The sequence below is a fragment of the Stegostoma tigrinum genome, chromosome 19, assembly GCF_030684315.1.
Source record: "Stegostoma tigrinum isolate sSteTig4 chromosome 19, sSteTig4.hap1, whole genome shotgun sequence".
In the NCBI taxonomy this organism is placed as follows: domain Eukaryota; kingdom Metazoa; phylum Chordata; class Chondrichthyes; order Orectolobiformes; family Stegostomatidae; genus Stegostoma; species Stegostoma tigrinum.
The window spans coordinates 10,338,022-10,365,109 of NC_081372.1; the positions used below are offsets into that span (position 1 = coordinate 10,338,022).

Sequence of the window (27,088 nt, forward strand, 5' to 3'; positions counted from 1 at the left end):
TAGGCCGGCAGATTGTTAAAAAGTGCAAACGTAGCAGGGTTGTTGTTATGGGTGACTTCAACTTTCCCAATATTGATTGGAACCTCCTTCGTGCAGATGGTTTGGATGGAGCCGTTTTTGTCAGGTGTGTTCAGGAGGGTTTCCTTACTCAGTATGTGGACAGGCCAACAAGGGGGGAGGCCATTTTGGATTTGGTGCTCGGCAATGAGCCAGGACAGGTGTCAGATGTCGCGGTGGGAGAACACTTTGGCGACAGTGACCACAACAGCCTCACATTTACCGTAGCCATGGAAAGGGAAAGGAGCAGTTACCAGGGGAAGATATTTAACTGGGGAAAAGGAAACTATGATGCCATCGGGCAGGAGTCGGGAAGTACAGATTGGGAGCAATTGTTCCACAGAAGGGGCACAACAGACATGTGGAGACTGTTTGAGGAGCAGTTGTTGCAAGTGATGCATAAATTTGTTCCTCTGAGACAGGTAAGAAGGGGTAAGATTAAGGAGCCTTGGATGATGGGAACAGAGGTGCTTCTTGTCAAAAAGAAAAAGGCAGCTTACGTAAGGTGGAGGAAACATGGGTCTAGCACAGCTTTAGAGGATGACAGACTTGCTCGGAAGGAACTCAAAGTGGACTGAGTCGGGCCAGGAGGGGACACAAAAAAGGCTTGGCGGGAAGGATTAGGGCGAACCCGAAGGCACTTTACTCATACGTGAGGAATAAGAGAATGATCAGGGAGAACGTCGGGCCAATCAGGGATAGCGTAGGGAACTTGTGCGTGGAGTCTGAGCAGATAGGGGAAGCCCTAAATGAGTTTTTTTCTTCGGTTTTCACTCAGGAAAGGGACCTTGTTGTGAATGAGAACTTTGAGGAGCAGGAAAACAGGCTTGAACAGATCAAGATTGAGGAAGTTGATGTGCTGGAAATTTTAGCAAACATTAAGATTGATAAGTCCCCAGGACCAGACCAGATTTATCCTAGATTGCTTTGGGAAGCGAGAAAGGAGGTTGCTAAGCCGCTGGCGAAGATCTTTGCTTCCTCAATCTCCACGGGAGTCGTACCAGAAAATTGGAGGGAGGCAAATGTTGTTCCTCTTTTCAAGAAAGGAAATAAGGAAATCCCTGGAAATTACAGACCAGTCAGTCTTCCGTCTGTGGTCAGCAAGGTTTTGGAAAAAATTCTGAGGGATAGGATTTATGACTATTTGGAAAAGTATAGCGTGATTAAAGGGAGTCAGCATGGCTTTGAGGGGAGCAGGTCATGCCTCACAGATCTTATTGAGTTCTTTGAGGAGGTCACGAGTCAGATTGACGAGGGTCGAGCAGTGGATGTGGTGTACATGGACTTCAGCAAGGCATTTGATAAGGTTCCCCACGGCAGGCTCATTCATAAAGTCAGGAGGTATGGGATACAGGGTGATTTGGCTGTCTGGATTCAGAATTGGTTGGCTGACAGGAGGCAGAGAGTGGTTGTAGATGGTAAGTATTCTGCCTGGAGGTCAGTGCTGAGTGGTGTCCCGCAGGGCTCTGTTCTTGGGCCTCTGCTCTTGGTAGTTTTTATAAATGACTTGGATGAGGAGGTTGAGGGGTGGTTAGTATGTTTGCTGATGTCACAAAGGTTGGAGGTGCTGTTGATAGTACCGAGGGCTATTGCAGGCTTCAGCGAGACATTGACAGTATGCAGAGCTGGGCTGAGAAATGGCAGATGGAGTTCAACCTGGATAAATGCGAGGTGATGCATTTTGGAAGGTCAAACTTAAATGCTGAATATAGGATTAAAGGCAGGATTCTCGGCAGTGTGGAGGAACAGTGGGATCTTGGTGTTCAAGTGCATAGCTCCCTCAAAGTTGCCACCCAAGTGTATAAGGTTGTTAAGAAAGCTTATGGTGTTTTGGCTTTCATTAACAGGGGGATCGAGTTTAAGAGCCGCGAGGTTATGCTGCAGCTCTACAAAACCCTGGTGAGACCACACTTGGAATATTGTGTCCAGTTCTGGTCGCCCTATTATAGGAAAGATGTAGAGGCTTTGGAGAGGGCGCAAAGGAGGTTTACCGGGACGCTGCCTGGACTGGAAGGCTTGTGTTGAGGAGAGGTTGACTGAGCTCGGACTTTTCTCTCTGGAGAGGAGGAGGAAGAGAGGTGACCTGATCGAGGTGTACAAGGTAATGAGAGGCATGGATAGAGACGATAGCCAGGGACTTTTCCCCAGGGCAGGACTGACTGCCACGCGGGGTCATAGTTTTAAGGTGTTAGGAGGAAGGTATAGAGGAGACGTCAGAGGGAGGTTCTTCACCCAGAGAGTTGTGAGCGCATGGAATGGTTTGCCACTGGTAGTCGTGGAAGCGGAGTCATTAGTGACATTTAAGCGACTGCTGGACATGCACCTGGACAGCAGTGCATTGAGGGGAATGTAGGTTAAGTTATTTTATTTTTGGATTAGGATTAATCCATGGCACAACATCGTGGACCGAAGGGCCTGTACTGTGCTGTACTTTTCTACGTTCTATGTTCTGAAGTCCCTGCAGAAAAATAAATGCACCAGCATTTTGAGAAATCATAATTTCACATTCTACAATGCAGAAATTTAGCAATGCATTGTGAGTACCCGTAGATTAATTGTTTCAAAGCTTTTTCTGCACATACCTACACCACATAATCATAGTGGTTGATTGCTGCCCAAAAGTGCCAGCCCTAAATTAAATAAAGAAGTCGACTCAAGGATGCAGAAGACAATTCCCCACCAGGCAATGGACTAGTAGTATTATCGTTGGACTATTAATCTGCAAACCAAGATAACATTCTGAGTTTGAATCCCATCTTGCTAGTTAGTGGAATTTGCATTCCATAAAAAATGTCTGGAATTAAGAATCTAGCAATAACTATGAATCCATTGCCGATTGTCAGAAAAACCCATCTGGTACTGTGCTTTAGGGAAGGAAACTACCACCCTTCCCTGGTCTGGCCTACATGTGACTCCAGACCCACGACGTGTTTGACTGTCAACTGCCCTCTGGGCAATAAATGCTGCCTAAAAGCAACGCCCTCATCCCATAAATGAATAAATGAACTAACATTTCTGAAATAAAACAAAAAGTACCAAAAAAGTATTTCCATTGAGTCACAAAATTAGTGTTGCATATCTGTAAACATAATGCACATTTCATTTTTGAATAAAAAGTAACACTCAAAACTTTCCTTACTCCCAACGGTCAAAAAGAAGTGTGTTCAATCGATTAGAACATCTTCTGCCAGCTGTTTCAGGATCAGAAAACATAATCAGCAGAGCACCAACTAGAAAAAAATTTGCCATGAAACAAAATTGGTGTCAGCTTACTGATAGGTAAACTAGAACCATACAAAATTTAGGACAAAACTACTTCCTTAATGTGCCCTAACCCCCAAATTGAGAACAACCTATCTTGACATTCCCATTTTCACAAACCAGAAGATTTGCTGCATTGTACCCAAAGATCTTTGGCCCAGTAAAACTTCCATGTGACCTTCTCAGCACAACTGACATTATTTAATGCCATTAAATCAGTTCTCAGAAACTGACTGTAGATCTGGGCACGTCACAAACTCAGTTGAGCTTTACTTAAGTTTTGGCAAAAATGCTAATTTTCATTGGATTTCATTAATGATGCCTGTCATATTAACCTGGGTTTAAAATCAAATTTTATTCCTTGGTCCTCCAAGAGCAACATGTCCCAACTCATCCAATGGTCTGAGCAATGAAAGGAGGCATGCCAGACACCTTCTTTACTACTCTGACTACCTGTGCTGCAACTTTCAATGAACCATGTACTTGAATCCCAAGGTCTCACTGTTCTACAACACACCCTAGGGCCCTACCATTAAATGTGCACTTTCTTTGTCTTACCAGAATAATGGATAATGATGGGATATAGTGTACGGGGAAGGGCTTAGATTAGTTCACAGGTCGGCGCAACATCGAAGGCCGAAGGGCCTGTTCTGGGCTGTATTGTTCTATAATACAGCGCTTGGCATTTATCCAAATTAAACTCCATCTGCCATTCTTTGGCACATTGGCCTAATTAATCAAGGGCTCGTTGCAACCTAAGATACCCTCCTTCTCTGTTTACTATACCACCAATTTTGGTATCATCCGCAACCTTACTAACAATGCTTCTTAAATTTTCATTCAAATCATTGATATAAATGATAAACAACAGTGGACCCAGCACCAGTCCCTGCAGAACACTGCTTGTCACTGGCCTCCAATCCGGAAAACAATCCTTCCTCACCACCCTCTGTCTCCTACCATCAAGCCAATTGTATATCCAATTGGCAAATTCTCCCTGAATCCCATGTAATCTAACTTTACTAGCCTGACTTACTAAAGTCCATGTAGACAAAGTCAACTGTTCTGCCCTCATCTAACTTCTTTGTCATATCCTTAAAAAACTCAATCAAGTTTGTAATATGTGATTTCCCACACACAAAGCCATGCTGTCTATCCCTAATCAGTTCTTGCCCAAGTGACATGCATTCTTGCAATAGCTGTGGTGTTCACTGCACAAAATGGCTTAACTATTTAATAAAATTCACCTTCACATAAAATTAAAAATGAAGGAAGAATAAATTTAGTTAAGTGCCCAAATAAAAACAATATACAGCTACAACTGCAAGAAAAATCAAAACAATACATGCTAAAGATTCTAAATTTACTACGATGGTACTGCTTTGCACAATGTCTGACAAATTCAAACAGGATTCGCCAAAGAAATTTAGAAGTAATCTGCAATCTAGAATGGAATTCTTTGAGAAGCATTATGTTTCAGAACAGCATAACTTTGAACAATGATCATGTTACTGTTTCGTGAGTGGCTTTGAAGTTCCAAGCTCTCAGTTACTAATGTGCTGACACAACTTGCAACAGTGAATCACCACTTGCCCTCCACATTTGTCTTCTACTGACTTATCCCTCCAATGGAAATTTAACCACTACATACTGAAACTTTATATGAAATCAACATCCTGTGTATATTAGAACTGAGGAGGAGAAATTGTTGCTGGAAATGCTAAAGAGATTAGGCAGCATCCATACAGAGAAGTGGTTAATAGTGTAGGCTGATAACCTTCTTTACAACAGGTTAGAACACAAAAGTAATTAATCTCGACTAGTTCTCCACAGATGAGGCACAGTCAATCCTGCTGAGTATTTGCAATGATTGATTTTTTTTTCAATGCACCACTCGTGTTTCCTCAGTGACCGAAGCAGTCCATGTCAAGATGATGTAAGACCTGGCCAACATTTAGGTTTGGGATGATAAGTGGCAAGTAACATTCAGTCAAACAAGTTTCAGGCAATGATCATTTCCATGAAGAGGAAATACAACCTTTTGACATTCAATGACGTTACCTTTGCTGAATTGTCCCAGAACCAACATTTGTGGAGAAACCAGCCATATAAATATGGTATCTACAGAAGGTCAGAGGCTCCCAAATGCCTGTCCACCATCTTCAAGGCACAAGTCAAACTGTGATGGAATGTGTTCCATTTGCTTAAATTGTGCAGCTCCAGTAATAATCAAGAAGCTCAACACCATTCACCAACTTCAACGTTCACTCCATCTACCATCAAATCATGGAGACAGCAACACACCAGCGTTCTTTTGCAGCACCCCAATCTGCAACCTCTACTACCTGAAAGGGCAAGAGATATATGGGGGCACATCACCTGCAAATTCCAAACCACAAACATCACTCTGAAGTGGAACTATACTGCTATTCCTTCACCGCTGTAGCATCAACACCCCTCCTAGTAGCACTGTGGATGTACATACAAGGATTGCAGCAGTTCAAGCAGCAATAGGTAGCAAAAACAGGAAGGCAAGCAATCTGATTAGCCATAATATTGAGATAGTGGACTGATTGTACAGTGAGACCTGGATGTCCTCATACAGCAATTGAAGGCAAGCATAGGAGTGCAGCAGGTAGTAAAGAAGGCAAGTGGTATGTCGAACTCCAATGTAATTGGAATAAAGTACAGGGGCAGGCATAATGTGCTGCAATTATACAATGCCTTGGTAAAACCACACCAGAAATGTTATCTGCAGTTTTGGCCTCCTTATCTGAAGGAGTATTTACTTGGTATGGAGACAGAGCAGCAAAGACTTGCTAGACTGATTCCTGCAATGGCAAGACTGATGTACGAGGAGAATCAGAGATCATAGACTAGATCACAGAATCCCTACAGTGTGGAAGCAGGCCATGTGACCCATCAAATCCACAGTGACCCTCTATTGAGCAATCCACCACCTACCCCAATCCCTGCATTTCCCACCCTATACACAATGGGCAAATTAGCATAGCCAACCCACCTAACCTGCACATCTTTGGACGATGGGAAGAAACCGGAGCACCCGGAGGAAATCCATGCAGACACAGCGACAGCGTGCAAACTCAACACAGACAGTCGCCGAAGCTGGCATTGAACCCGGGTCCCTGGTGCTGTAAGGCAATAGCGTTACCGTGCCACCCCGAGTCATACAGATGTACAGCATGGAAACAGACTCTCGTCCATGCTGACCAGATATCATAAATTAATCTAGTCCTATTTTACAGCACTTGGTCCATATCTCTCTCAAAGCTTCCCATCCATATCCCATCCAGATGCCTTTTAAATGCTGCAACTGTACCAGTATCTACCACTTCTTCTGGCAATTTACTACATACATACATCAACTGCTGCATGGAAGTTTCCCCTTAAGACACTTCTAATCTTCACCATCTCACTTTATGCCATCTAGTTTTGGACTTAGGGAAAAGACCTTGACTACTCACCTTATCCATGACCCTCAATTTCATGAACCTCTGTAAGACCCCTCCTCAGCTTTACGACCCTCCAGGGAAAACAGCCCCAGCCTATTCAGCCTCTCCCTATTTCTCAAACCCTCTTACCTTGGCAACATCCTTGTAAATCTTTTCTGAATACCTTTCAAGTTTAACAACATCCTTCCTATAGCAGACAGACCAGAATTGAATGCAGTATTCCAAAAGCCTAACCAATGTCCTATACAGTCACAACATGATGTCTCAAAGCCAATACTCAATGCACTGACTAATAAAGGCAAGCATACCAAATGTCTTCTTCACAATCCGTCTATCTGTGACTCTACTTTCAAGGAACCATGAACCTGGACTACAAGGTCTCTTTGCTTGGCAACAGTCCCCGGGACTTTACCATTAAACGTACAAGTCCTGCTCTGATTTGCTCTACCAAAATGTAAAACCTCACATTTACCTAGATTAAACTACATGTGCCATTCCAAGGCTCACCTGATCAAGGTCCTGTTGTATTTTGAGGTAACTTTCTTGGTGTCCACTATGCCACCAATTTTGGAGTCATCTGCAAATTTACTAACTATTCCTCTTATAGTCACATCCAAATCATTTATATAAAATGACACAAAGCAGTGAACTTCGCATCGATCACTGCAACACACTGCTGGTCGCCGGCCTGCTGTCTGAAAAGCAACCAAATCGGATAGAAACCTATAAAAATCTGAGAGAATTAGACAGGTTAGATGCAGAAAGGATGTTCCTGATCCAAGGGGAGTCCAGAATAAAGGGCCACAGTCTAAGGACATGGAGTAAACCATTAGGACCGAAATAATGATGATCCAACATTCTTCACATGTTCCAGTCTTTTCCTCGATTCTCCTACTGATCAAGAATCCAACTCCACTTTAAATACACATATGAACCCTGTCCCTATAGCTTTGGGGTAAGGAATTTCAAAGATACTTAAGCCCTAGAAGAAATTCCTCATCTCATTCTTAACTAGGCACCCTTTTATTCTGATTTCTGCACTGGAAACATACGTTCCATTCAGGATAAAGGTACATAGAATCTAATACTCACTGGACCCTCACATAAATTAAGTGCATCTTAGAAAGTACATGTTTGGCACCACAAATTTCATTTAATTCTGGTCTCCTTGCTACAGGAAGGACATTGCCAGGGTTGGAGGGTTTGAGCCACAGGGAGAGGCTGAATAGGCCCGGGCTATTTTCCCTGGAGTGTCAGAGGCTGAGGGATGACCTTATAGAAGGTGTGTGGATAGGGTGAATAGCCAAGGTCTTTTCCCTGGCATGGGGGGTGTCTGAAACTAGAGGGCATAAGATTAAGGTTAAAGGGGAGAGGTTTAAAAGGGACCTAAGGGGCAAGTTTTTCCACACAGAAGGTGGTGCATATATGGAATGATCTGCCAGAGGAATAGGTGGAGGCTGGTTCAAATACAATATTTAAAAGGCATCTGGATGGGTATACAAATTGATTTGAGATTTGATTTACTGTAGTCACACGTACCTAAGTACAGTGAAGAGTTTTGTTTGCAAGCAGTACAGGCAGATCAGAATAAGGGCATACAGATCACAGGGTGTTTAAACAGAGTGAGGCATACAGGTTATACTGCACAGGAGGCACGCAAAGATCAACATTATTTGAAGTTAGACAGCCCATTCATCAGTCTAATGACAGCAGGGAAGCAGCCATTCTTGAACCTGTTGGTGTGCGTATTCAAGGGTTTAGAGGGACGAGTCAAAAGTTGGCAAATGGGACTAAATTAATTTAGGATATCTGGTTAGCATGGACAGACTAGACTGAACACTTTGTCTCCATGCTGTATAGCTCTATGACTCTGAGGAGATGTTTCTTCACCTAGAGTGGCTAGCCTGTGAAATTCACTATCACAGAAAGCAATCAAGGCCAAAACATTGTCTAATTCCAAGAAGGACTTGGATATCATACTTGGGGCTAAAGTGATCAAAGGATATGGCAAAGAGGTGAGAACAGGTGAGTTGAATGATCAGTCATGCTCATAACAGATGGCAAAACAGGCCTAAGAGCCAGAATGGCTCCAAATATGCTCCTATTTTTGATGCTTATGTCTCATCACCACCTTCTCCAGTGCAGTTAGGATTGAGTAATAAAGGCTGGCTTAATCAGAGATGGCCACTTCCTTCAAAGGAATCAAAAGAGAATTTTGATTTCCAGTATGTTTTTTGGATATAACAAATCAACAGCATCCTGAATCTGAAAGGAAGCAAGACAAATACACATGCGCAATATGATCCTGAGTCCACGCAAAGCACAAGTTCCATTAGTCTTACACGAATAGATCTCAGCTACAGAGCACTTTCTACTGATTCACAATAAAACAGCCTCAGATTGAAAAGCGCATACACTGCTAGATAATGAGGGTTGAGAGTTAGGGAGCCTCAGTTGAGGGGACAGGTCATTGACCTGAATCGCTAACTGTTTCTCTCTACATACGCTGCCAGAAATTCTCCATTTTTTTGTTCTTTTTGCAGAACCTCAGCATCCACAGCGTTTTGCTTTTGCAATAGTTATGAACTAGGTGTGGAAAGGTTGAATCCCATTGTGGGCCAGAAGGCATAATCTCAGAGTGTGGGAACAACCATCTTAAAGCAGAAATGAAAATAAGTTTCTTCTCTCAAATGGCAGTGAAATCTCTACATTAGACTGCTACAGAGTTTGATAACAAAGTGTGGGGCTGGATGAACACAGCAGGCCAAGCAGCATCTTAGGAGCACAAAAGCTGACGTTTCGGGCCTAGACACTCGAAACGTCAGCTTTTGTGCTCCTAAGGTGCTGCTTGGCCTGCTGTGTTCATCCAGCCCCACACTTTGTTATCTTGGATTCTCCAGCATCTGCAGTTCCCATTATCTCTGCTACAGAGGTTGGATTGTTAAGTATATTCAAAACTGAGATAGGCAGATGTTTAAAGAAATCAATAATTATGGGGACAAAGCATGAAAGCAGATTGGAGGATTATCAAGACAGCCACAATCTCATTGGAGATTTTGAGTGGTGCAGAGTCAACTGGCCGTATGGCCCACTTCAACTCTTACATTTAATGGCCTTACCCTGTAGGGCTGGCATGCTGCAGGGTCTATTTTAGTAAGGCAATGGAAGATCAACCAGAAGACAGCAGCACAGAAGGACCGTAACTGCTGAGTGGAGTCAGGCAAATCTGCGTCCAATTCAGTTTTTTTGCAATTTTGTGGTATGGTAAGCAATGAGAAGGTCAGCCTTAGATTACAAGAGGATATAGACAGGCTGGTCAGATAGGCTGATTAGTGGCCAATGGAATGCAATCCAGATTAAGTATGAAGTAATGAACTAGGAAAGGACTAACAGGGCAAAGGAATACATGAAGAATGACAGAAGCCTGGTGTGCATGTACACCAGTCCCTTAAGATATCAGATCAGGTGGACAAAATGATTAAGGCAGCATACGGAATACTCGTCATTATTAGCCGAGGCATAGTTTAAGAACAGCAAAATTATGCTGGAATTGCGTAAAATGTTGATTTGGCCACAGTTAGAGTATTATGTGCTGTTCTGAAATCCACATTATAGGAGGGATGTGGTAGCATTTCAGAGTCAGCAAGTCGTACAGCTGTACAGTACAGAAACAGACCCTTCGGTCCAACTCATCCATGCCAACCAGATATCCTAAATTAATCCAGTCCTATTTGCTAGCATTTGGCCCATGTCCTTCTAAAACCTTCCTTTTCATATACCCATCCAGATGCCTTTAAAATGTTGTTATTGTACTAGCTTCCACCACGTCCTCTGAAAGATCATTCTATACACACACCACCCTCTGCATGAAAAAGTTGCCCCTTCAGTCCATTTTAAATCTTCTCCGTCTCATCTTAAATTCATGCCCTCTAGTTTTGGACTCCCCTAACCCCAGGAAAAAAAGAAAAAAAAACTCAATATTGACCCAATTCAAGCCCTTCATGATTTTATAAACTTCTATAAGTCACCCGTCAGCCTCCAAAGCTCCAGGAAAAATAGCCCAGGACAATTCAGCCTCTCCCTATAACTCAAACCCTCCAACCATGGCAACAAGCTTGTAAATCTTTTCTGAACCCTTTCGAGTTTCACAACATCGTTTCTATAGCAGAGAGGCCAGAACTGAATGCAGTATTCCAAAAGTGGCCAAACCAACGTCCTGTACAGCTGTAACACGACCTCCCAAATCCTAAACTGAACGCGTTGACCAATAAATGCCAGCATTCCAAACACCTTCTTCACTGTCCTGCCAACCAGTGACTCTGCTTTCAAGAAACTATGAACCTGCACTCCAAGGTCACTTTGTTCAGCAACACTCCCTAGGAACTCACCATTAAGTGCATAAGTTCTGCCCTGATTTGTCCTACCAAAATGCAACAGCTCACATTTATCTAAATTAAACTCCATCTGCGCTTCTTGGGTCACTGGCCTATCTGATCAAGGTCATGTTGTACTTCAAAATAATTTTCTTAGCTATTTATTACACCAATTTTGGTTTCACCTGCAAACTTACAAACCATCCCTCTGATGTTCACGTCCAAATCATTTATATAAATGACAAAAATCAGTGGATCCAGCACCGATCCTTGTGGCACACTGCTGATCACACATTTCCAGTCTGAAAAGTAACAGTCCACCACCATCCTCTGTTATTTATCTTTGAGCCAATTCTGGATCAAAATGGCTAGTTCTTCCTTTATTTCACATGATCTAACCTTGCTAACCAGTTTACCATGGAAACCCTTGTCAAATGCCTTTCTGGTCATATAGATCACAGCCAATACTCTGCCTTCATCCTTTTTGTTACTTCTTCAAAAAAACTCAATTAGGTTAATGAGACATGATTTCCCACAAAGCCATGTTGGCCATCTCCAACCAGCAGTTGCCTTTCCAACTACATGTAATCCTGTCCCTCAGGACTCCCTCCAACGACTTGCCCACCACTGATGTCAGACTCAGGAGTCCATAGTTCCTGGCTTTTCCTTACCACCTTTCCTAAATAGTAGCACCATGTTAACCAACCTCCAGTTCTCACCTCACCTGTGGCTATTGATGATACAAACATCTCAGCAGGGAGCAGAGCAATCACTTCTCTAACTTCCTACAAAGTTCTTGGGTACACCTGATCAGGTCAAAGTGTGCAGAGAAGATTTACCAGGAAGTTGTCTGGAGAGTTTCAACAATGAAGAGAGATGGAACAGGCAGATTATTTTCTTTAGAAAACAGGAGATTGAGAAGGGACATGATTCCGATGTATAAAATTATGAGGGGCATAGATAGAGTACACGGAAAGCAACCTCTCCCGTTGGTGGAGGGATCAAAGACCAAGGAACCTTAGATTTAAGGTGAGGAGCAGAAAGGTTGGAGATGTGAAGAAAAGCTAATTCATTCAGGGGAATTTGGAACTCACTGCCTTTAAACGTAGGAGGCAGACATTTTTTATAACATTTAAGAAGTATTTAGATGTACACTTGCGTTTCCAAAACATTGAAGGCCAAGTGCTGGAAGATTGGATTAGAACAGTCAGGCGTTTGTTTTAAAACAAGCACAGACGTGGCGGATCGAAGTCTTTTTCTGCGTTTCAGACCTCCATTAGAATTATGAACTACCAGCCGCAATTAGTAGGATTCGCAACCATCAGCACAGAATAACCCACCCCCAAAAAGAAACCTTTTAAAGCATTTTTTTTTCAAAAATAAGTCACGCAAAATGAAAAGTAACCATCAGCTGATATACCCTACCGAGTACAACCTAGCCTGATAGGTCCCAGCTCCCTTCGCCCGCCCCCCCACAATGTCACCAGGCCATTGGCTAACGAGACCGCCCCTTACCTGATGGCATCCTCCGATTGGAGGACAGGCCCATCAATCGAACAACCAGTTAAAAACTTGGTTTACGGGGAAACAAGGGCGGTCCTCCTCCTCCCCCACCGCACCTACCCTACAGTCTATTATAATAATAAAACAGAGTGGAAACAAAACAAGTCGTCAAAAGCCAGGGACGGGCATAACGCCGCCAGAAATCAGAGTCACGGATTCATTTTCATCCGGAACGCTGTACACGCTATTCGCTCACCACTCCCCCCACACACAGCCCTCCTTTTCTTTAAAAAACATAAGGACGCCGCTTGCTTTTGATTGAACTTACCTTGCTTTCCGATCCCGTTTATCGAGTTACTTCGATTTTTCTTCAAATACATCGCAGCGGAAGGCTGCTGAGCAGGAGACGCATTTTAAACCCGGGCTTCACTGCTTGAGCTGTGTTCTGTTCTCAGAGTCGACTTCATAGTGTGCCAGCCAGGCCGCTACCGCCGCCTCTCTGAGGTAAAGAATCGCTGTGTGGGGGAGGGGAGGGGGACGGGGGAGGGTGTCCGTTGGGGGACTTTTTTTTGAAAAACCACGGGGCGCGAGCGCGCGCGTGAGTGCACACGTCACGCGTCACCTACAGCCGCCTCCACGGCAACCGTTGTGACATCGCGACGTCGAGGGAGGTCCCGCCGCCAGCGACCACCCCCCCCCCCCCCCGCGCCTGCGCTTTAAGACGGAAGAGCAGGAACGGGGGCCATTCAGTGAGACAAAGGAGGGGTCGGAGTTTGAAAGGTCTGGACGGTCCGTCATCAAACAACAACAACTGGAATGAAACAGAAGAACTGCCAATGTTGGAGATCTGAAACAAAACAACTTGAGAGGTGCAGAACAGGTTTACAAGGATGGTTTGAGCTTATAGGGAGAGGGTGAATAGGCTTGGGCTTTTTTCTCTGGAACACTGGAGGCAATTTGAGATGCTCAGCAGGCTTGGCAGTGACTGATAAGAAAGCAAAGTCAACGTTTCGAGTCTAGTGCCCATTCTTCAGCGCTGCTACTACCCAGGAAAAATGGTATTTATGACTGCACCTGAAGTCTCACCAGCAATTAAAAGTCTTCCACATGGTAAAGGAGCAAACTCCCTTCCATTTTCCAGAGCAACCAAAGAAGTGGTTGGACCATCAAATCTGGACAGCTTGAGATAAAGGGAACTGCAGATGCTGGAGAATCCAAGATAATAAAGTGTGAAGCTGGATGAACACATCAGGCCCAGCAGCATCTCAGGAGCACAAAAGCTGACGTTTTGGGCCGAGACACTCTGATGAAGGGTCTAGGCCCGAAACGTCAGCTTTTGTGGTCCTGAAATCTGGACAGCTTTCTCTTTGTTTCCTCCGTTCAGTTTTGATGACTGAGATCTGTTCTATTATTTCAATGTACCAGAAATGTGCAGTAAAATCCTTGCACAAAAAAGGTCATTGCTGATTTGATAATCCTTGATGTAGAAGGACTAAAACCCCAAAAGCTTGTGCTTTCAAATCAACCTGTTGGACTATAACCTGGTGTCATGTGACTTCTGACCTTGATAATGCTACACAACAAACAGAATTCTCGAGAAATGCAACAAGACTGGCAACAAATGTGGAGATAGACTAGAGCTCATGTTTTGAGCCCAGTATGACTAGAAATGTTAACTTTGTTTCTCTCTTCACAGATATGGCCAGGTTTACTGAGGTTCTTTAGCATTCTGTATGTTTGTTTCAGATTTCCAGACTATACAATATTTTGTATTTTTCACTCTCTTTCAGCTCTGTGCCCTTTCTTCGTAATCATAACTGATCAAAAATCTGTCAATCTCAGCCTTGCATACGGAGCTGTACAGTCATAAAGCATTGAAGAAGACCTTACGGTCCAATTCATCTATGCCAACTAATTATCCTAATTTGTCCTAGTCCCACTTACCAGCATTTGGCCCATATCTCCCTAAACCTATTCATATACCCATCCAGATGCCTTTGAAATGTTGTGATTGTACTCGTTTCCACTACTTCTTCTGGGAGCTCATTCCAGGCACGTACCACCTTCTGTTTGAAAAAGTTACCTGAATTTTTAAATCTTTTCCCTCACACCTTAAGCCTATGCATTCTAGTTTTGGATTCCCCATCCAAAGAAAAAGACCTTGGCTATTCAACCTATCCATGCCCTTTGATTTTTATAAACTGCTTTAAGACCTCCAACGTTTCAGAGAAAAAAATTGCCCAAACCTATTTACCCTCTCCCAATAGCTCAAACCCTTCAGTCTCAGCAACATCCTTATAAATCTTTTCTGTACCTCTCAAGTTTAACAACATCCTTCCTACAGAAGGGCAATCAGAATTGAATATTATTCGAAAAGTGGCCTCACCAATGGCATGTACAGCTGCAATGTGACATCCCAACTCTTATAACCAATGAAAGTAAATGTGGCAAACAGCCTCAACAACCCTTTGTGGTACGCAGATTCACAACACTTTGGGAGCATAAATTCCTCCTTATCTCTGTCTTAAATGTGCAACCCTTTATTCTGAGATTATGCCCTCTGATCCTAGACTGTCCCACAAGAGGAAACAATCTTTCAGTGTCTGCCTAGTCAAGTCCCCTAAGAATCTTGAATGTTTCAATAAGGTTGCCTCTCATTCTTTAAAATTCCATTGAATACAGGCTTGATGTACTCAACCTCTCCTCATAAGATAGTCCCTCCATAGTTGGTATCACCATAGTAAACATTCTCTGTATTGTGTGCAATGTCGGTATGTAATCTTAGAGCAGGGGCCCAAAAGAGTTCACAGTATTCCAGCTGTGGTCTGTTTAGTGCCTTGTATAGTTTTAGCACAATTTCCAATTACTAATGTACGCATCAAGTGGGAGTGACACAAGGCAAGGTCAAGCTTACTACTTTGAGCAGCAACTTTGGATTTAAGTTAGAAGGTTGTAGGTGTGAGTCCCATTCCCCAGGTTGAGAGTGTACCAGTCTTGGCTGAGATTTCCATACTGAAAATGTGGGTATCCTCCACTGGAGCCTCCTATCAATTCAGGATCATGTGTCTCTGCCATGGCTTCCATAGGTGGAAAAGATTATTTCTTTACCAGGAGAATTTTGGGTACATAAGGCAGAATGTCTCATAAGGTACCAAAAATTAGGGCACAGATTACAGAAGTTTGCTTCTTTTCACTTAGTACCTCTTCTGCCACTCCACGTCATTATTAAGATATTTTAGGAACTTTTTTTGCTTTAGCTGCCAGTCGAGGTGGGGTCATTGGACATGACTAAGGTAGATGTAGATAAATTATAAGAAAAGGAAAGTCTAAAATTAGAAGCATAATTTGCTAGCAAAACTCAGCAGGTCTCTCAGCATCTGCGGAGAGAGCGAAAGTTTTGTGTCCATTATGACTATTATTTAGAACTTTGGGACTGGAAAATGATGGTCTTTATGCTGTCATCAAAAAGGAGGAACAACAGATGGTGGAGGATGCCCAGAGCAAAAGGCAAAGAGAGAGACAAATGGTGGTAGAGAAACAATTTAAATGCAGAACACATGTTAAAAGCAAAAGATAGGTTAGCACCACTGAGATCTGTCCAGTGTAAAGACACAAGTGTATGGGGATGAAATCAAAATGGAGGGCAGTCTTTGTGCTCTCAAACTCAGTGTTGATTCCTGAGGGCTGTAAAGTCCATTAGTGGAAAATTAGGTGCTATTATTTCTGTTTGCATTGGGCTTCATTTGAACATTACAGCAGGCCTAGAACAGTAATACTAGCATGAGTGCATTGGCATATTGAAATGACAAGCAATTGAGGGCACGGTCATTCTTACAGACAAAGTGGAGGTGTTCTGCAAAGTGGTCACCCAATCTGCATCTGGTCTCACCAGAGGAAACTGCTTTGTGAGCAATGGATACAATAGACTAAGTTCAAAAGAAGTATGAGAATATTGCTGATTCACCAGAAGATGCGTTTAGATCCTTAGAGGTTAACTTAGATAGGAGGTGAAAGGATAATTGTTACACCTTTCTGTGACTTATTAGGTGTCTATGGGTTTGGAATTGTAAGGAGTGATCCCGGAGTGGACAAGGTGATGTGGAGGGAATAGTTTCTATGAAATGCCAACCATGGAGGGAAAAGTCAGATGTGTTTGGTGGTGATATCCTGCTGAAGTTGCTTGAAACATTGGAGGATGTTCCTTTGAATGCAAGGACTGGTTGGGTCCAAAGTGAATACAATGGGAATCATATTGTTCTGAGAAGAAGGGGTGAGGGCAGAACTGTGGAAATGGGTCGCACACAACTGAGGGCCCCATAAACCAGGATAGGAGGTTATCCTTGGTGGAGGAAAAAGGAAGACATATCAGAAGCACCCCTGTGGAAAGTAGCATAATTGGAACAGATGCAACAGATATGGATAAACTGGGAAAATGGAATGGATTGAATTATCCCAGGGAATCAAAGATTGTTGATGGGATGTGAAACTTGGAACACAGCAGGTCAGCCATAGCCTTGTTGAATGGCCAACTTAATTCATATGTTTGTATGACTTAGAGCAGCAGCTAGATAGACAAGTTGTCATAATTCTGAATGACTGGGACAAGCACTGCCCAGTCATTAATGTCAATGATGCTGTGCTACAAGGTAAGTTTCAGAGTATCTGAGATGCGTTTACTTTTTCCTCCCCTGAATATGACCTTTTGAGAATTCACCTAGACTTGGTGAATCTGAAATATCAAACAACAGATGACAATTGGAATCAACAGACACGTCATTCTTTACTTGATGAAGAACATTGAACTTGCACACATCACATGATGAGGTAGTCACTTTGTTGCCTTGAAGCAGAAAACATCTTCAGAGACAAATTTAAACCAAAATCTGTTATTTGCAAGTCATCAAGCAGCTAAAGTAGCCAATAGCCATATTTTCAAAGTGGGACATCCTAATATCGAGAAGGTCTCTCCCCAACCTGTTCTAACTCCAAGATCACATGAGAACAACTTCCTAGAAATTCAGCTTCAACAAACTTCACAGACTGCACAGAATTCTTTACTTCACAAGATCTTCGCTTCAACAGAAACTTTAACTTAATCTAAGAAATTACAGGTCTCGTATAAAACAGAATGAGATAATTATACACTGCAACAATATAATACATTCAGAGCACTTCTGGATGTAAAAATATCTAATGTTCAAGTGTCTGAGGCTATGTGACATGAGTGAATGAAATGTTGCCTTATTTTCAATCTAAGTGGGTGAGAAGAAAATGCCTCAAAGAAAACCTGCTACTGGAATTCTCTAACCGGGACAAAAATGTACACGTTACAAACAGAAAAAGAAACACATACAAATAAGACTCGACGTCTTACAAAACCACTGAAATTTCAGTACTTTCCCTTTGGGCATTGGTAAAGATTTATACAATAATGTGCCTTAACTCTTGTTGAGGGAGTTAATGTGCAGCCAAAATGGTAAGTATGTCCTTTTGAAAGAAAGACCTGCATTTATATTGCACATTTTATGACCATTGTATGTTGAAGTGCTTTACAGCCAACATAGTACCTCTTGAAGTTTTTGAAAAATCGTTCATGGGATGTAGGTATCACTGTGTGGGCTAACAGTTATTTCCAATCCCTGATTTCTCTTGAGAAGCTGGTGGTGAGCTGCCTTCTTGGACTACTGCAGTCCTTAGAGTGTAAGAACACCTGCACTGATGTTAGAAAGTGAGTACCAACAACTTGACCCAGCAACATTGAACAGATGGTGATACAGTTCAAAGTCAGGATTTTGTGTGTCTTGGAATAGGGGCTTGCTGACAGTGGTGTTCCCTTACATATACTGCCCTTCTAAGTGGTGGAGGTTGCACGTTTGGAAGGTGCTGTAAAGGAACCTCAGTGAATTGCTGCTTCTGCGTGTTATCACTATTCTAATGTAAAAAACACACCAGCTACTTTGCACAGCAAACTTGCACAATGACTGATTCTTTGATGTTGATTGAGGAATAAATATTTGGCCAGGACTCTAATGAGAACATCCCTGCACTTGCAAACATACGTATGATTTAGAAGTTGTGATAGGCCACTTGGTTTTTCAAGCCTGCTGTGCCATTGAATGAAATTGTGGCTGACCCGATTATTCTATATTCATAGAACTTGGAACACTACAGCACAGTACAGGCCCTTCGGCCCTTGATGTTGCGCCGACCTGTGAAACCAAACCAAAGCCCATCTTACCTACACTATTCCATTTTTATCCACACGTTTATCCAATGACCATTTAAATGCCCTTAAACTTGGCACATCTACTACTGTTGCAGGCAGGGCATACCACGCCCTTACTACGCTCTGAGTAAAGAACCTACCTCTGACATCTGTCCTATATCTATCACCTGTCAATTTAAAGCTATGTCCCCTTGTGCTAGCCATCTCCATCTGAGGAAAAAGGCTCTCACTGCCCACCCTATCTAATCCTCTGATCATCTTGTATGTCTCTATTAGGTCACGTCTTAACCTTCTTCTCTCTAAAGCAAACAGCCTCAAGTCCCTCAGCCTTTCCTCATAAGACCTTCCCTCCATACCAGGCAACATCCTGGTAAATCTCCTCTGCGCCCTTTCCAATGCTTCCACATCCTTGCTATAATATGGCGACCAGAACCGTATGCAATAGTCCAAGAGTGGCCGCACCAGAGTTTTGTACAGCTGCAACATGACCTCATGGCTGCGAAACTCAATCCCTCTACCAATAAAACCTAACACACCGTACGTCTTCTTAACAACCCTATCAACTTGGGTGGCAACTTTCAGGGATCTATGCACATGGACACTGAGAGCTCTCTGCTCATCCACACTACCAAGAATCTTACCATTATCCCAGTACTCTGTATTCCTGTTACTCCTTCCAAAGTGAATCACTTCACACTTTCTGCATTAAACTACATTTTCCACCTCTCAGCCCATCTCTGCAGCTTATCTATGGCCCTCTGTAACCTGCAACATCATTCCGCACTATCCACAACTCCACCAACTTTAGTGTCATCTGCAAATTTACTAACCCATCCTTCTACGCACTCATCCAGCTCATTTATAAAAATGACAAACAGCAGTGGCCCCAAAACAGATACTTGCTGTACACCACTAGTAACTGGACTCCAGGATAAACATTTCCCATCAACCACCACCCTCTGTCTTCTTCCAACTAGCCAATTTTTGATCCAAACCGCTAAATCAGCCTCAATCCCATGACTCTGTATTTTATGCAATAGCCTACCATGGGGAACCTTATCAAACGTTTTACTGAAATCCATATATACCACATCAACCGCTTTACCCTCATCCATCTGTTTAGTCACCTTCTCAAAGAACTCAATAAGGTTTGTGAGGCACAATCTACCCTTCACAAATTCCTGCCACAACTCTAAGAAAATAATTTCTCCTTATTTATTTTAAATGAATGGCATCTTATTTTTAAACAATGCCCCTAGTTCTAGATTTTCTCATAAGAGGACACATCCTCCCCACATGCATGATGTCAAGATCCCTCAGGACTTTATATTTTTCAATCGAATCATCTCTTCCTTTTCTAAATTCCAGCAATTGCAAACCTAACCCATCCAACTATTCCTTATAAGACAACTCTCACATTTTCAGGTATAAGTATAGAAAGCCTTGTCTGAACTGTTTCCAACACATTTCATCTTTCATAAATAAGGAGGTCAGTCCTGTACATAGTACTCCAAATGCAGGCTCACCAATTTCCCTGTATGACTTAATCTTAACTCCCTACTGCTTTTACTTCTCCTAGCAATAAATGATAACACCATTAGCTTTCCTATTTAATTTCTGTACGTGTACATTTGTGATTCATTCACTGGTTACCCAAATCCCTCTGGACCTCAGAACACTGCAATTTCTCTCCGTTTAGATGATATGCATAAATAATTTTTATTCTTCCTGCCAAAATGGTCAAATTCAATTTTCCCCATATTACACTCAATTTACCAGATCCTTCCCAATCATTTAACATATCCATATACCTTTGTGTCCTCCTTGCGTCCTCTTCACAATCTACTTTCCCACCTATCTTTGTTCATGAACAAATTTAGCAATCATAACCTTAGTCCCTTTTGGGATCTTGTGATGCAGTGGTAGTGTGTCTACTTCTGGGCCAGAAGATTTGGATTGAAGTCCAAACTGCCTGGGAAATGTGTCTTAACATCTCTGAACATGTTGATTAAAACATCTATCCTTAGGTCCTTCATTCAAATTATTTATATAAATTGTAAAAGGTTGAGGCATACTACTCATTACATCTTGCCAACCAGAAAATTAACCTTATATGCCTATTTTTTGGTTTTCTGTGAACTGGCCAATTTTATATCCTTGTCAATATTTTACCTCCTGTACCTCAAGTTCTTGGCTGTCACAGAAGGGGGAGGCAATGGCCTAGTAGAATTATCACTGTACTGTTAATCCAGAAACACGGGTAATGTTCTAGGGACTTGGGTTTGAATCTAGCCATGGCAAATGGTACAATTTGAATTCAATAAACATCTGGAATAAGAGTCTAATGATGACTGTGAATCCACTTGGACTGGCCGACATGTGATTCCAGATCAACTGCAATGTGGTTGATTACTAACTGCCATCTGGGCAATTAAGGATACGCAATAAATACTAGTCTAGCCAGAAAAATGCACTCATCCTATGAATGAATATGACAAAGAGTCCTTGATGTGACAAATTATCAAAGGCTTCTGGAAATCTAACTACAGTACATCCATTGGTTCTCTTTTATCCAAACCACAATAAATTGGTTAAACATGAACTCCATTTCACAACACCATGTTGCCTCTGCGCTTGTAAATTAAACTCTGTGTGTCCTGCTGGAATAGCTTCTTCAAAATAATGCAATAGCAGATTTTCCATTCCCAAACGATAGGATATCTATTTTTCATCTCACCTGAAATATTTTTGTTTATTTCCTGTATGGACTGTAGATGTTGCTGGCTAGGTTATCATTTTGTAGCCCATCCTAACTGCCTTTGAATTGATTGCCCCTCTTAAGTCATTTCAGAGGGCAGTTGAGTCAACCACTTGTGCCTGGAGTCACATAGGCTAAATTAGTTAAGGACAGCAAATTCCCTTCCCATAGAGGCATGTGTGAACTGGGCAGGTTTTTACAACCATGGTTATATAGTCACCATTTATGAATTTAATTGAATTCAAAAGTCACCATCTGCTGTAGTAGGACCCAAACCCACGTCTAGAGAACATTAGCATGGGACACTGGATCACTAGCCTGTCAACATTACAACTACCACCTTGCCACCATATTGGCACTTACAACATTGTAAAATTCTTTCAGAATTACATAAAATTTAAAGGAGAATAACAATTGGTCGATGCTTGTGTTTATTCTCCACATGAGCATCCTCCTATCCTACCTCATCTTACCCAATTAGGATATCTTTTGATTCCTCCTCACATACATCTAAAGCTTCTCTTCCACACCTTAACATGCTGTTGGTAATGAAATTTCTCTTCAAATAAAGATTGGACTTAGTGATGATCTTATTGTATTTTGATCTCTAGTTTTGATTTGTCCTGCAAGAGGCATCTCACGTAACCTATCCTGTAAGAGTGTTGGCATCCTTCCCTATGCACAAGGTCAGGGCATACAGCAATCCAAAACCATTAGCAACGGGTGAGGCCTGAAACCTTTATACCACACGTTTGGTGGTGATCAATGATTGTGAAGTCACTATTTTCCCATCGTCAGCTAGCTGGTGTCTCCCAGGTGCAAACATTTATGCGTTAAGGCCTTCATGTCACACTGGTAAGCAATCCTGAAACACAGCTTTGGTCTTTTGACTGCATTTCTGGGTCCAGCTGCCTCAACATCCATCTGTCTTCCATCCTGCAAATGTGCCCAGTCCAGTGAAGTCACTACTACCTTTGAGAGACTGTTACATTTATGATTTTGTGCTTCCACAAAATACGTCACATTCATAGCAAACATGGAAGTTGTTGAGCATCCTTTCTTGTCAACTGTTTCACAGCCACACAAGGTGCTAAGAACATAGACTCAAAAAACAATATCCTGGTTCAATGTTATTCTATTTAATGATTTCATGACTTAGGTCAAAGGTGACAGCTACTTTCCCAATGCATGTATCAGGTTCTACATCAAGACAGATCATGTGTCACTGTGGTCCAATGTATTTTGTGAAGCCCATTACTAATTTTAAAGGCGTCAATCAAATCACCTCTGCATTCTCTTCTCCAAAGAATCCCAACTTGTTCATTCTATTCTGCATTATAATGTCTCTGTTCCAGTGTCATTGTTTGAGTATTTCTTGTAATTTCTAGAAAAGCAACAGCATATTCTTGAGTCCTCTGCTTAAACTCAGGTCTGACCCAAAGTGGCACAGCCTTCACCACAGGAAGAGCAAAGAGACAAGTCCTGGATCTACCTTAGCTAGAACAGGGATTGAACGTAATGATGTTGGTGCCAATTTAATTCACACGACCATCAGCCAACTTGCTCCCAAGTAGTCCAAGTCGCTGTGGCAAGATACACTTATGTCTTTATTATTTTCTGGAGCTTTGGATAATATGGTCAAGATTTCAACTTCTTTCTATCCCATCTCTCCCCATCCCTCTTACTGCCTACCACTGGCATATGTTGGAAGTGTTTGTAAATTGATCCTCAATCTGTTTGACCATGTTATGAATACACCTCCTTTAACTCCTGAGTGCTGGAATAGGATCTGAAACCTGAGCTTCAGGCTCAGAGTCAGGGAACGATCCACTGTACCATAGGATCTCCCATCCCAATTAAGTAATTCAATGTTTTGGTACCATACGTTAGTGTGAAAAGTTGCCAGTTGACTCCTGCTTGACATTGTTAATGGATAATAACTGACAACTCAAATTTCACAGAATGATAAATAAATATAAATATATAATTGTATCATTTTCAATCTGTACAAAACCAGCCCAAGGCACCCCGTAGTTGTGTCAATGTATGTTGTGCACAACTTTTGACTAAGGGGCATATGACAGAGGCAGGAGTGCAGCTGGCTGAGTCTTTCTTACAGAGTCATACAGCATGGAAACAGACCCTTGGTCCAACTTGTCCACGTTGACCAGACATCCCAATCTGTCCCAGTCCCATGTGCCAGTATTTGGCTCATAGCTCTCTAAACTCTTCCTGTTCATGTACCCATCCAGATGCCATTTATCTGTTGTAATTGCACCTGCTTCCACCACTTCCTTTGGCACCTCGTTCCATACACGCACCCCACCCTCTGCATGTAAAAGTTGCCCCAAGGTCTGTTTTAAATCTTTTCCCTCTCACCTTAAACCTATGCCCTTCGGTTTTGGACAGCCCACCCCAAGAAAAAGTCCTAGCTATTCGCCCAGCCACAGTTAAGTAAAAATCAAATCTATTTTAACTGAAGAATGTTCCTGAAAAGATTGAACTGATAAAATGTGACTTTTTTTAGCTATCAAAATAAACAATGACATATTGACAATACTTGCATTCATTATTTTCTCGCTGAGGTTAATTTACTGCCTCAAACAAGAGAATAATTCCAGTAAACTCAGCTTGTTGAATGGGAAGGTAACAGCATAAATTTCTCCTCCAGTCCTTACTATGAGCAGTCAAAGCTGATAGACACTGTGTAGGGTCCAGGGAGGATGAAGATTATGCAGATTTTGCCAGACACTCAGGCATCAATAAATAACATGAAATGATCATTCAAAGACCCTTGTATAATGAAGACATTGTACAAACTGTTCTACAAGCCACCCCAACAGAAATCCTAAATGTGCATTTCCCTTTTCTTTGGCTGACCAATAGCCAATGTGCTCTAATCCCCACACTCGAGTAATCCTCTGTGAAGCCACTCTGTCTCTTAACCTCCTACTCCTTTTAGATACTGTTTAAAAGCTTCCTCTTTCACCCAGCTTTGTTTCTCATTACTACCCAAACCATTTTTATATGGATGTTGTTGGCATTCATATCTGAAGTTGTTTGCCACATATTTATTCCTGTAGCTGATACCTACATTGTTTGATTCCTCACTTGAGTGTCCTGACCATGGAAAATCTTAAATTTGATTGTATTCAAAATAGTGATCTGAACTATAAACCGTGACCTTTTCTATTATTTCTTGCCAATAGTTTACAACGTTGCTGCAGCAATGAGCTTTCTCCACAATACTTTGGTAATACTTTGTCACGGACACCAGTCTGGCGACATTATTGATGACAGCGGAGGTGCTCAAATAGCACTTCCTTGGAAAATTGCTACTTGCCAACAATTGTTAATTTTTCAGGGCAAAATGAACTAGTGTTTATAGATGTGCATGTGTATTACATACATGATATTTATTTCTCCAACTTTGATGCAAAGTATATTCCATTACATAATGAAGTTCGGATTGACCTACATCTGACTCAAAAAATCTGGGTGCCAACACAATGTCAAGGGCCGAAAATCAATGTCCCAGAGTAATTTGCACCTATCACCACTTCCCCCCAAGGCCCTACACACCCATTTTCTTTTCAAAAAAGTGCAATATCCATTTTCCACAGAAATACAATTAAGCCTAAATGTCTCCTTGCCACATTACAGAAGAGATCATGTTTTAGGTAAGTAAGTAATTCACCCAAACTGAAAATTCTCTCTCTAGGATTAAACTCTATTAAAGGAGTAACTGTCAAGATTTATAAACCAAAAGTAGGTCGGAGTGCTACCCAAAGTTTAACTGGTTGAAACCAAATAGCTTAGTCTAAGTTTTCCCAGCTAGTGCTGTCTCATTATATGATTAAGCACAGCTCCTAAAGTGGTACACTGCTGCTGTTACAAGTGCTGACTTTCAAATTCAACAAGGAACAAAGGCTTTGGCTGCCCTCAAGTGAATACAAAAGAGCAGTTTTTATGTCTCTTTGGGGTCAACTCCACCTATCAGTTACTCCCCATCCCACTGTATAAATAGCAACCTTTTCTGAGATAACAAAGTGTAGAGCTAATTGAGCACAGCAGGCCAAGCAGCATCAGAGCAGGAAAGCTGACCTTTCCGGCCTCTTCAGAAACGGGGGAGGGGAAGGGGGTTCTGAAATAAATAGGGAGACGGTGGGGGGGGGGGAGCAAATAGAAGATAGGTGGAGAGAAGACAGACAGGTCAAAGGTGCAGAGATGGAGCCAGTAAAGGTGAATGGGGAGTTAGGTCAGTCAGGGAGGACGGTCAAGTCATGGGGGCGGGATGAGGTTAGTAGGTAGGAGATGGGGGTGAGAGGAGGGACAGGTTAGGGAGGCAGGGACAAGGTACACTGGTTTTGGGATGAGGTAGAGGGAGGGGAGATTTTGAAGCTTGTGAAGTCCACAGTGATAGCATTGGACTGCAGCGTTCACAAGTGGAATATGAGGTGTTGTTCCTGCAACCTTCTGAGCTCCCCAACAGTTTTGGAGAAGGGTCACTTGACCCAAAATGTCAAATCTGATTTCTCTTCATAGATGCTATGGGATCTATTGAGGTTTCTCAGCAATTTGTTTTGGTTTCCGATTTTCAGCATCGACAGTTCTTTTGTTTTTTTTTGTTTAGTTTTCTGCATTGTTGGGGCCATTAATAACCATTCACCCAATACCTAAAAACAGAATTTAGTTTTTATCATATTGTTGCTTATAAGAGTTTGCTGTGCATAAATTTTCTGCCGTTTCTCTCACATGACTGTTAATCTATTTCATTGCGCATAAAACACATTGGGACATCCCAAAGTAATTTTATAAGTGCAAGTCCATGTTCTTATTTATCAAGCATGTTATCAACCAATTAGAGCAACACATGTAGGATTACATTTTATTATTTTCCTTCAACCAGGTGTTAGAAAACATCCCATGTTTGAGCTTTTTCACAATATAACCTAATAACTTAAGTTTTTACACAAATTAATATTTCCTGTATCCTTGAATTTATGATGGAAACTGGAACCAAGGCAACTACTGACCAGGCATCATACAGATCTAACATCACTTCCTTGTTTTTGCAACTGATACTTTCCATATAAAGTTCCAAATGTCATTTGCCTTTTCTTCCTGTACTCTTTTTAAAAACCTGTGCATCTGCACAACGTCCTGTTACTTCTTCCCAAAATATACTTCTACAAAATTTAATTATTAATTAATTAGTGCAGGAAATAACTATTTGGTTAGGTTTTTTTAAAAAAAATTCTCTATGGTTCTACAATCTACCTCCACTTTGCAAACTCATTTTCCTGACTCTTTTCTCAAGTTTGCCATGACCCTTCATGTCAGTAAACATAAGCTTATCTTCTATTGAGACATTTAGATTTGTGCATAAAAATCCTCATTAGTGATTCCCTATATTGAAATCAACAGCTATTTCTAA

General features: G+C 41.9%; 1 protein-coding gene across 2 annotated transcripts in view; it reads right to left on the bottom strand.

The window, feature by feature from the left end:
- Positions 1-13,288, bottom strand: part of tbc1d20 (TBC1 domain family, member 20) — a 33,328-nt gene extending 20,040 nt beyond the window's left edge. Inside the window, exon 1 of one of the 2 annotated variants that reach the window (XM_048550019.2) lies at positions 12,996-13,288. In XM_048550019.2, coding sequence (XP_048405976.1) covers positions 12,996-13,047 — 52 coding nt within the window. In that variant the 5' untranslated portion in view covers positions 13,048-13,288. Of the gene's footprint in view, positions 1-12,323; positions 12,580-12,995 lie in introns of those variants that run through there. The other variant, XM_048550020.2, reaches the window with a different exon arrangement.
- Positions 13,289-27,088: the final 13,800 nt, after the last annotated feature.